Below are 11,825 nucleotides of genomic sequence, written 5' to 3' on the forward strand. Positions count from 1 at the left end.
TTTTCTTAATTCTGAGTATGTGGGTGTACATACTTGTTTTAAATGTTTTGAAGTGGGTGTGTTCATTTTGAATGTATTAAGTCGTGTTTTGCGATTACAGTATGTAAAGCATATTCAGTGTTAAGAGTTGAAGTTTTTAGTTTTTCCAATCAATGTTAAGAATACTACTCACAAATACAAGATAAAAGTGGCATAAGTATATTTGGAGTCAGAACTTGAAAATTTTGCCCTAATCCCAAATTAAATTTCCTTAGTAGCTTTAAACAAGTAAACAAGTTCAAACAAATTGATTCCCATACGCTTTGATGCTGTTTGAGATGGTTTTCTAGGTTACCTTGTTCTGTAAGAATAGAAAACTATAGTAGATAAAGTTTATAAAAGTATTTGCTGTTTGTGTGGCCTGCTGCTATATGCAGTGATTCAGGAGAGTACTCTGCCAAAACACTTCCTTACAGGCTTGGCTCTGGATTGCCTTTGGAGTGTGGGGGGGGGGGGAGTGCGCACGCGCTGCATTTTCATAAATGTTTACTATTGTTTTTGGCCCCATATTTGCTTACTTTGTGGGCATGTGACTCTGATAGTCCCAGCTCTAGAGTTCTATAGATGAAGTCACAGCATAAACTACATTTTATTAGTACTGATGATTACTAACTAGACATTTCTGTAAAGCATTTTTTAGAAGAGCTTTAAAATATCACTCTCACTTCTGAAAGAAAGGAGTCAATTGTGCACACTTGCAAATATTGCCAGTTGGGAGGCTAAGAGGGGAGCATCACAAATTGGAAGCCAGCTTTGTTTATAGTGCAATGACTGGAAATATTCTCAAATCAAAACAAAAATCAAACAGGATTTTTCAAGCTCTTTCAAGTCCCAGGTAAGTGGACTACTCATCTTCATGGTCTTGACACCAAAGTGCTGTCATACTGTCTCCTGTGAGTTCATCCTGGATACAATTGGGATTCAATACTTTCAACTTTTCTATGATGGTCAAAGCTCCAAGAGAAAATAGGAGTTTGTAATAAGGCTTAGGTAAAGATGTGTAGCCAAACCAGGTATGATAGCACATGCCTTTAATCCCAGCATTTGGGAGGCAGAGACAGGTAGATGTCTGAGTTCAAGACCAGCCTGACTACAAAGAAAAACCCTGTCTTAAAAACAAAAAGAGGGAAAAGATTTGTAGCCAAAATAAGAGTACCTTGCAGGAATGTGGTGGCCAACAGACTTAAAAATACAGGAGTAGCCTATAAGTGAGGAAAGCGCAATAAAGATACCAGACTAGAGAGAGGGCTTAGCACTTAAGAGCATGTGCTTTTCTAGAGGACCCCAGAGTTAGACCCAACACCACACTGAGCAGCTAAGGGCTTTGACCCCTCTCCTGGCCTTGAGCAGCTGTAGCATATACACAGAAAACATCTATTTAAAAACAAAAAATGCCCAGTGTGGTGGCACATGCCTTTAATCCCAGCAGAGATTCAGTGCCAGCCTGGTCTACAAAATGGGTCCAAGACAGCAAAGATAACACAGAGAAACCCTATCTCGAAAACAAAAGACAGTCAAGTGGGAAGAAGTTGTGTCCCAAGTGACCCAGAGCTCCTAGAGGATTTACACAAACCATTTGTTAAAGGATAGAAAACCAATTTTTTTTTAAGGGATTATAATGGCTTTTTAAATTTTGAGAGTCTGAAAGTGAAAACGTTTTCTGAGTTCTGGTAAGTCCAAGGGTGGCAATCTTAAATTTATGTATTGCCATTGAAGGAATATGCTCAGAGCAATCAAGATTCGATTACTACTTCTGTCACAGTAGTAGTTTTCCATAGTAGATTTAAATTTTTATATGAAATTACAAAGAATAAAGGCAAAAGATTCAAATTTAGCACTTTCTAGACTTAATATAAACTAACAAGGCTACAGTAACCCAAATGGTGTATTGAGGGGAGAAAAGCATAGGTCTATGCATGTTTGGTCAATTCACATTTCACATGATAGCAAAACTATTCAACTGGGAAAGCAGTCTCATCTAAGTTCTGAGACAGCCAGGTAAACACGTAAAAGTATCCTTGGACCTCTGAAAAGCGTACAGAATGGAAAGCAATTGAAAATTTTATGTTAAGGATCTAAAATCCAAAAACACAAAGAATTTCTAAAAACCCTATTAAACAATAGTCAAATCAAGAAACATTTTTCTAAGCAAATGGCCAGCAAGCGCATGAAACAGGATGTGAATGATAACAAGTAACAGTGGGAAAAAAAGTCACAATGATATGTTACTTTATACTGATTAAGATGACTAATTGTAGGGTTGGAGAGATTCCTCAGCAGTAAAGAGCCTTTGCTGCTCTTGCTGAGGAGTCGGGTTTAATTCCCTGGACCCATGTGGCAGCACACAGTTGCCTATAACTAGAGAGTCCCAGGGGATATGATGCCTTCTGGACTCTAACCCTAACTCATGTGATACATAGACATAACATCCATACACATTTTTAATGGAAAACATTTTTGCTACAGATTTGAAGAAATATTGGACTTAAGAAGTTCGGCACCTAAACTGGGCGGTGGTGGCGCATATCTTTTAATCCCAGCACTCGGGAGGCAGAGGCAGGCAGATCGCTGTGAGTTCGAAGCCAGCCTGGTCTACAAAGTGAGTCCAGGACAGCCAAGGCTACACAGAGAAACCCTGTCTTGAGAAACTAAAACAAAAAGAAGTTTGGCACCTAAACCAGGCAGTGGTGGTGCAGACCTTTAATCCCAGCACTTGGGAGGCATAGGCAGTGTTTGAGGCCAGCCTGGTCTGCAAGTAAGTCCAGGACAGTCAAGGCTACACAGAGAAGCTCTTGAAAAAGCAAAAAAAAAAAAAGGAATTGAGAAACAAAAAACTTTTTTTTTTTTTTGGCACTTGTGAGAGGAGTTTTGGAAGTTCCTCAGAAACTGGCAGACTCGCGATGCAGCTTAAGTCGTACAACACCTACCTCACATCCACCAGGTCTGAACAACTCAGGAGTCCATTCCTAAGTATGAGTAATGAAAACAAGCATTTAAACAAATGGGAATGTATGCGCGTGTGTGCATTTTTTCATAATTACTGAAAGGTAGAAACGAACAAATTTGGGTTTTTATTTTTGGAAAATCACTCAGTCATATGACAGATGCTAGAATGTGGCTAGATCATTAAAAGAGCAAAACTAAACATAAAGAGGCCATATTACATAAACAACAAAGTAGCTAAGTCTACAGAAACAGCAGCAAGAAGGAAGAACCAGGAATGATTCCTACTGAGGACCAGAGTCTCCTTTGTGCATAATGAAAATGTCCTAAGTAATAGCTATGGAACATTTTAGATACACTAAATAATTACCTGTATAATCGTGAGTGATTAATTTTTGGTTGGTTGGTTGGTTGGCTTGGCTTGGTTTGGTTTTTTCAAGACAGAGTTTCTCTGTGTAGCCTTTGCTGTCCTGGACTCCTTTGTAGACCAGGCTGGCCTGGAACTCAGAGAGCCACCTGCCTCCGCTTCCCTGAGTACTGGGATGACAAGCGAGTGCCACTGCACCCAGCTGAATGGTTAATTTTGTATCAATCACTTTAAAAATGTATAAGCTCACAGGATGGATAACATATTTTAGTTTCCAGATTCTGTTATGAATTTTTATATATGTGAACATTTTAAAATTTCACTTTAATATTTATATTTGTGTATATGAGTGTTTGCATATAGGTATATAAACCACATATGTGTCTGGTACCCAGGTCAGAAAAGAGGGTCAGATCCCTTGGAACTGGAAATAAGATGCTTGTGAGCGTACCACATGGATGCTTGGAACTGAATCCAGGTCCCATGTAAGAGCAACATCTCTGCAGCCTGACCAATAAAGTTTAAAATCTAGTAAACTTTTACTTTTATTATTCATGTGATTTATATAACTGTCCCTATATTTTAGATGTAAACACTTCAGAGAAAAGAGGCTAATACTCATCTAATGGCAGAGATTAAGATTTAAATATTCACCTTCTAGAATCTTAGCACCTAACATTATGGTATATATGAGAGGAACTTAAACTATAACCAGAGCACTGGGGAGATAGATCAGTCAAGTGCTTGCCACAGAAACATGAAAATCTGAGTTCACTTCCCAGCACACATGCCTCATGTGGTGGTACAAGCCTGTAACCTCAGTGCTGGGGACTTGGAGACTGTTGGGTCCCTGGGCCTTGCTAGTGCCCTGGTCCCTTTCTTAGTAGAGGTGGATAGCTCCTGAGAGTGAAGGACCCCTGAGGCTGTCCTGTGGCCTATTTACGCACATGCATGTGTATTTGTGTACAAGTGTCTCTACGCCCACACACACTCACCTACACTCTCAACACAAATATAGAAGAAATGAACAAAATACTAGTAAAATGCCAATAAAAACAACAAACTACTTCTAGAGGTTAAAAAGTTGAATAATCAGGGCTGGAGAGATGGCTCAACAGTTAAGAGTACTGACTGCTCTTCCTGAGGTCATAAGTTCAATTCCCAGCAACCACATGATGGCTCACAACCATCTATAATGTGATCTGACGCCCTCCTCTGGCATACAGGTGTACATGCAGGCAGAGCACTGTATACATAATAATAAATAAATCTTTTTTTAAAGTTGAATAATCTTGGGAGATAGGCTTAATGGCCTAGTAGGCATAATTCACTGAAGAGTTAGAATTTAGCAGGGTGTGGTGGCGGCGCCTTTGATCCCAGCACTTGGGAGGCAGAGTCAGGCAGATCTCTGTGAGTTCGAGGCCAGCCTGGTCTGCAAAGTGAGTCCAGAACAGCCAAGGCTACACAGAGAAATCCTGTCTCAGAAAAAAAAATAGAACTTAAATATATAAAGAATTAATCCAGAGTGTAGTACAAGAAATGAAGAAAGGCTTTAAGAAACATGAAGATAGAAATAATGATTCTACCAGCTTTTTGTATTGAGATAGGATCTTTCTATGTAGCCTCAGCTATCCTGAAAGTCACTGTGTAGATCAGGCTGGCCTTGAACTCAGAGTGCTGGCTCTAACACTTTTAACCTTGGGTTCACTTTACCACTTGCAGCCTACAAGGATATCTCCCAATATAATGTGAGTACTGAATTCTTTTAAGAGCTTATCTTTAAAGTTGGAGTGTTGTTAGACTTCCTCAATAAAAGTTAGTGGAGGGATCCTGCAGGTGCAGATTTCTCTTGAAACTTCTGGCATAGAGCTGAAGGCTGGCTGGCAGGAATACAAAGCCAGTGTCTGTCTATGTACGAGACCTGGCAGCCCTGGCCATAGGATAACCTCTCTGCACCTCTTTAACAAATACTTGGATGGCCTTCACAGAGCTGCCTATTGCCCGGGCACCACCAGCCTTAAGTCATCTGTGAACATCAGTGAACACATGTATACTAACTGCCCAAAGGGTGTAGAAGATCTGCCCCCTGCAAGTGTCTGTGCAGGCTGAATGCTCTTAACAAGGGCTGGCTGAACCTCTGGACTCCTGCAGCAGGCCTACATTGCCAGTTACAATAGCCTGCCTCGCCTGCTTCCTTGCTTATAATCTACCAGGTGGTCTGTCCCTGGTCTAGTAACTCCACACTCATTTAAGCCTGGCTAAACCCATAAAGCTTTTTTGCTAACAAAGGAGACTTGTCTGAAAGGATCTATTGTATTTTTCAGACCATAAGACGCATGCTGGTCAGGTGCATCTTATAGTAACAGGAACTCTGTTTTCAAGATTGCATTCTTGGATACTCTCCCTCAGCCTGAGGTCCCATATAGTTTCCTTTTATTATCATGTATTATCTTAGTAAATTTTTATATTAGACTTCAAGTTAACCTACTGTGTGATTCTTTACTGATTGTACTTAGATCTTAAAAACAAAACAAAAACAAAAATAAAAATGTGGGACTGGAGCAAAAGCAAGTTTTGAAAATTTAGAGAAAAATGCTAATTAGTTTCTAAAATAGAATTTATATAAATTACAGAGTAAATGAACCCAGTTAAAGGTCAAGTAGAAACGAGGGGAAACAAAACAAAACCCACCACCTTGAGACATTGTGCTGAATAGGAAAAAAACAACTTAAAGCAAATAGACAAAAACTAGTAAATTATCTACATAAAAAGAAAAAAAAAAGGTAGGGACATCCACTTAAGAGCAAAAGCAAAAGATTTGGAGACTGGTTTGGCAAATAAAGGCACTACAAGTACCTAAATAAATCCTAAATGAAGTAGAAATTTGTGTAATCAAACTGAAGGCTGGAGAGATGGCTCAACACTTAAGAACATGGCCAGGCATGGTGGCACTCACCTTTACTCCCAGCATTCAGGAGGCAGAGGCAGAGGCAGGCGGATCTCTGTAAATTCAAGGTCAGGCTGGTCTAAGATAGCCAGGGTTATTACACAGAGAAACCTTGTCTCAGAAAAACAAAAACAAAAACAAACAGGGCTGGAGAGACGGCTCAGCAAGCAAATGCTAGGCTCACAACCAGAAATATGAAAAGAAACAAAAAGAAATTAAGAACATTGGCTGCTCTTCCAGAGGACCCAGGTTCAATTCCCAGCATCCACATGGCAGCTCACAGGCACCTGTAACTTCAGTTTCGGGGTATTCTGGTTTCTGAACTCAAAGTGGAATCTTGTATACAGATATACATATGTAGGCAAGAGGTAGGGGTGTGTGTGTGTGTGTGTGTGTGTGTGTGTGTGTGTGTGTGTGTGCACGTGTATAAAACTCAAAACAAAACAAAAACTCAAACGGCTGAGGGTGATGTGCAGCTGCACCTCTGCCTGTTATGTAGCTGCTTCTCTTGCACTTTTTTACATGCTAGAACAAAGCAAAAACGGTATAAACGGAGGAGAGGCATAACGTAGCGATTAAGAGTTTTAAGGCAGGCAAACTCAGTCATGCACACCTTTAATCCCAGCACTCAGAGAGGCAGAGGCCGGTGCATTGCTCTTGAGTTCAAGGCTAGCCTGGTCTACAAAGTGAGTCCAGGACAGCCAAGGCTACACAGAGAAACCCTGTCTCTGGTGTGTGTGGGGTGGGGTGGGGGGGAAATCAATAACAACAATACAAGAGTTTTAGGGCCATTTGGAAGGGGTTAGACTCCAGTAAGGTAGGTAGGCATGTGTCAAATGCATCGTGTTATAACTGGGCGTGTAGCTTGAAGACAGATGTTTACCAGATGTGCATTATGCTCTTCGGCAGATCCCTAGTGCTGAAGAGGAGGAACTAGTTCACGGACAGATTACACCTTCTCTGAGCATCCCAGTGAATAAGTACCTGACAGATGATGGACATGGCAGACTTCTCTCTAAAACACCACACTGGCTGCCAGAAAGACCTGCCAATGAAAGTGAAATGCATGGGTGAACTACCAATAGCACCAGGACATTCATATAGCATCAAGCTGTCATCCCACACCCAGTGTTTGTTACTTACAAAGCAGGGAAATGCAGCTTCCTCTGGAGAAATCTGGCCGATGCTACCTTAAACACATAAGCAAGGGTACTACGGGTGATGTACATCTACACAGTATCTGTACTGAGAAGGGCATCTACTTGTGGTGTCCTTTCAATTCACATATGAGCTCGATCTAATTATGCAAATCTCAGACAAGCCCACCTGTGAAGGACATTCTGCAAAATAACTCCCAGCACTCCTCAAAAGGTTGAGTTAAAAATGGATATTTCATAGATTGAAAGGAGGCAGGAACACGATAACTATATGGAATGCAAATTTTGGGTTGAATGTCTCACCCCAGACAATGTTGATAGAAAGTGAAAGTCTGAGTATAAATTACTTAACAGTATTCTATCAATATTAACTTTTAGATTTTATTAATATTCTGGTGTTATATGATATGTGAAGTATTAAAGGCTAAGCAACACAAGGAAATCTTTTTTTTTTTTTATGGTTTTTTGAGACAGGGTTCCTCTGTGTAGCCTTGGCTGTCCTGGACTCCTTTGTAGACCAGGCTGGCCTCAAACTCACAGAGATCCACCTGCCTCTGCCTCCCGAGTGCTAGGAGTAAAAAGAACTTTTATTCACCTGTTTCGATTGTTGTCTGGGAGGCTTACCTCCTCCTGCTAACCCAGGCCTAGTCCTGGAAGTTTCTAGCCTCCCTACAATCTAACCTAGGCCTAGAATGTTGTCAGCTCCTGAGACTTACTGTTTAATGAGCTCATCCTTTCTCGTTCTCACTGAGCTCTGGGCTGGCTGGCTCAGCTGTTCTGGCTCAAACTCCTCTCCCAGTTGACTTATTCAATCTGGCTTTTCTCTCAGCCTCTGACTTGCTCTGCTTGGCCTCAAACAACCTCCAGCGATCTGCTCTAATCTCCTGGCTCCTTCTCATTCTCTGGCTCATTCAATCTTCACCTGAGTTCTCTCTCTCTGCAACCTGTCCTGGTAAAACTGCCTCCTCTCTCTCTCTCTCTCTCTCTCTCTCTCTCTCTCTCTCTCTCTCTCTCTCCATTGCCCCTTAAGTAGCTTTCCTTATCTCTCATATCCTATTCTGTCAAATCTTCCTCTGATTTGGCACTTTGTCTGCCACTCAATTAAACATCACTTTCAAATATGGATGCTTCCTTCTACAAACTAACTTTACCTTCACTGTTTGGGATTAAAGGTGTGTACCACCATGCCTGGACCTAAGCTTTTCTTACCTGAAACTTGCTCTATACCTGAGTTCAAGGCTGGCCCCTCCCTCCTGGATGAAAGGTGTGTTGGTGTTCCAGCTGGATCACACAGACCGGGGGAAGTCTTTGGGTGTGATTGATCTCTTCTTGCCAGAGCAGCCATGCTCTGAATTAAAATTCTTCTACAACTCCCCCCTTTCTGCTTAAGCTAAAAATTGTTCACAGTTTAACTTTTACAATAGATCCAATTATCAATACCACACATTTAACAGTCCAAAGGCCCTTATGAAGATCCACTCAGCCATTGATGCGATGATCCTCTGTAACTGCAGTCCTGGTCATCTGTCGTCTTGGGTTGCCACAGTTTATGCATACTTGACACACTGTGTCCTAGTGGTGAGCACAGGCCCTACTACTTTTATTCCTTAAGGTATTTGAGGAGTCAATGACTATAGCAAGTGTCAAGCTTTCACAAACATTATTTCACTAGGCTGGCTCTCCCTCTCTTTCCCCCTCCCCTCCCCTCCCCTCCCCCTTCTTATTCTTGATGGTTTTAGGAATTTCCACACTTGCAGCTTCTGGCTGGGGAATAATTTGCCAGGCTCTTTTTCTGTGTTCCAATTCTCTGTGAGCATTTGTTAACTAACTCTACAGAGTTAGTCTTCCTTGCTATTCTTATGTTAAATTTTTATGTTATTATTTAATGTGGATTTGTCTTGTCTGTGTGTATGTATGTGCATGACAACCATGTCTGGCACCCTCAGGGGTCTGAAGAGGGCCTTGGATCCCCTGGGACTGGAGTTACGATGGTTGTGAGGCACCATGTGGGTGGTGGGAATTGAACACAGGTCCCCTGCAAGAACAAGCGCTCCTGGACTTGGGCCTGGCAGAATGGATCTCACTAGGAAGGGTGGCAAGAAGAAGAGGCGTTGTGCCATCAACAAGGTGGTGACCCGAGAATAACACCATCAACGTTCACAAGTGCATCCATGGAAGTGGGCTTCAAGAGGAAACTGGACATTAGCCAGGCAGGAGATGGGAACTCCAGAGGTGCACATCGATACCACACTCAATAAGGGCAAAGAAGGAGTATCCCATAATGCACGTGTGTTCATTTGTCCAGAGAACAAAATGAGGACGAGGACTCAGTAAACAAGCCCTACACTTTGATAACTTATGAGCCTGTTAGCACAGTCAAAAAAAATATATATATCTAACAACAGTGTGGATGAGAACTAACCTTCGGAATGCCAAATAAAGGTGAATTCTGAAATTCAAGCAAAACAAAAAAACCAGTGCTCCTAACTACTGAGCTACCTCTGCAGCCCAGCCATTATTACTGTTTGGAGACCTGGCTGGCTCATTTGCACAGGCTGGCCTCAAGATCCATTTGTGGATAAGGATGATCTTGAAATCCTGGTCCTCCTATCTCCCAAGTGCTGAGATTATAGGTTCCAGCCAGCCACAATTTGTTTAGATTTACTGATTGTTGGGATTACGGGTGTGAGCCACAACCTGCGCTTCAAAACCACAGACAACACCAGCTTCAAAGCCTATGCTTGTTCTTCTGTCTTGAGAAGTCTGAACGTCGTCAACCAGGCACCACCATCCTTTCTTAAGCTTCTCCCAATGTCCCATCGTCCTTGCTTAAGGTGTAGGAGATATTTCTTGGTCATTTCTAGCTTTGCTTCATACTGGCTGTTTCTGAAATTCTTTTCTGTGGTCTAAATCCTGCCTTCACAGGGGTAGGGGGTGGGGTGGGGTCTCTGAAAAGAACCCAGGGGCTGAGGAGACAGCGCAGAAGTTAAAGGAGAATGCCTCCAAGCCTGACACCCTGACTTCTATCCCTGGGGTCCTCGTGGGGGGAGATGAGAACTCCAGTAAGTTTCTCTGACTGGCTGTCCTCTGACTTCCACGTGCAGGCTGTGACAGGAACCCCCTCCCATCCCTCTATGAAATTAAGAAGTAAATAAATGAGGAATGTTTTGTTTGTTTTAAAGAAGAACCCAAGCTGCATCTCAGAAACAGCGTCTGCTTTTTGTTTTTTTAATTCAAGGAATGGGAATTTTGTTGCTTGCTGGGTTCCACAGCTGTGAGGAGAGGATTTCAGACTCACCTGTAGCACTAACGCAGCTTCCTGGGAACCCCAGAAGCAACTCCACAAGGCTTAGGACGCGCTGCAGTTTAACAGGGAAGCCCATGGCGCCTCTCAATTAACCACTGAAGCAACCCTACAGGTTTATAGTTAGCATTGTTTAGTCCCAGCAGGTCACGCAACGAGGGGGAGTTCAGCCTGGCAGACTCTGCGGCCTGGGACCAGGTCTGTGCAATCTGCTGTCCGGACGTGGCGGGAGGTCTCCCCGTGCAGAGCCTGCGCACTATTAAGGACGCACACCTGCGGTCTTCCAAATAATCAGTCTCAGCTTTCCAGGCCTTTCTGTCGCTTTGCACCCTGCGGATGTGCGTCCCACTTACAGGGGCTTGCTGAAGCGCGGAGTCGGGCTGCAGGAGCACACACGCTGTGGCGGGTCCTGGCTACACCCCTTCCCAGCAGGGCTGCTGGAAGCGCTCATCTGACCTGGGGGCGGGTCTGGGCTCTGGGCGGGGACAGAGCGGCCAGGCCTTGGGGAGGCTGAGGTGCCACTGCCAGGTCCCAGCTGCGGGAGGTCAGCATGCATCTCCACCTGCTCTTGCTGCTGGCGCTGTGCAGGGCGAGCTGCGTGGTGGCGGGTCTCAGCTACAGCCTGAAGGGGAGCTGGCGGGTGAGAAACGGAAACGGCTCCCTGAAGCTACCGGGGACTGTCCCCGGCTGCGTGCACAGCGCCCTGCAGCAGCGAGGGCTGATCCAGGTAGGGCGCACTGCCACCCCTCCGTGCGGGTCCAGGTGGGTCTGTGCTGCTGTGGGCATTTGGGGAAATGGCCTGGCAGTGGGAGTTCAGGCTAGTTGTGAATACTGACTCACCCTTGCTGGGCCATCGGCGACCCTGGGAGGCGGAAGTTGCCTGTAGAAAGCGAACATTATGTCTGCTCTCTACTTACTGCGGTGATTCTCTGCTCAAGTATTTGATACGAGAGCTTGCCTTTCTAAGGACATGGTAACTGTTTCAATCATCTGGACGCTTGCAGGAACTCTTAGTTAACCATAGTTCACTGACTGTAGTGTCTCAGTTTTTCATTTTCGCTTTGAAGC

General features: G+C 43.5%; 1 protein-coding gene across 1 annotated transcript in view; it reads left to right on the forward strand.

Moving 5' to 3' along the window:
• The first annotated feature begins 11,229 nt into the window (after positions 1–11,229).
• MANBA (mannosidase beta) overlaps positions 11,230–11,825 on the forward strand; it is a 90,162-nt gene continuing 89,566 nt past the window's right edge. Inside the window, exon 1 of the mRNA XM_084756250.1 lies at positions 11,230–11,484. Coding sequence (XP_084612376.1) covers positions 11,308–11,484 — 177 coding nt within the window. The 5' untranslated portion in view covers positions 11,230–11,307. The remainder of the gene's footprint in view (positions 11,485–11,825) is intronic.

The sequence above is a fragment of the Acomys minous genome (assembly GCF_964271855.1).
Source record: "Acomys minous genome assembly, chromosome: 14".
NCBI lineage: Eukaryota > Metazoa > Chordata > Mammalia > Rodentia > Muridae > Acomys > Acomys minous.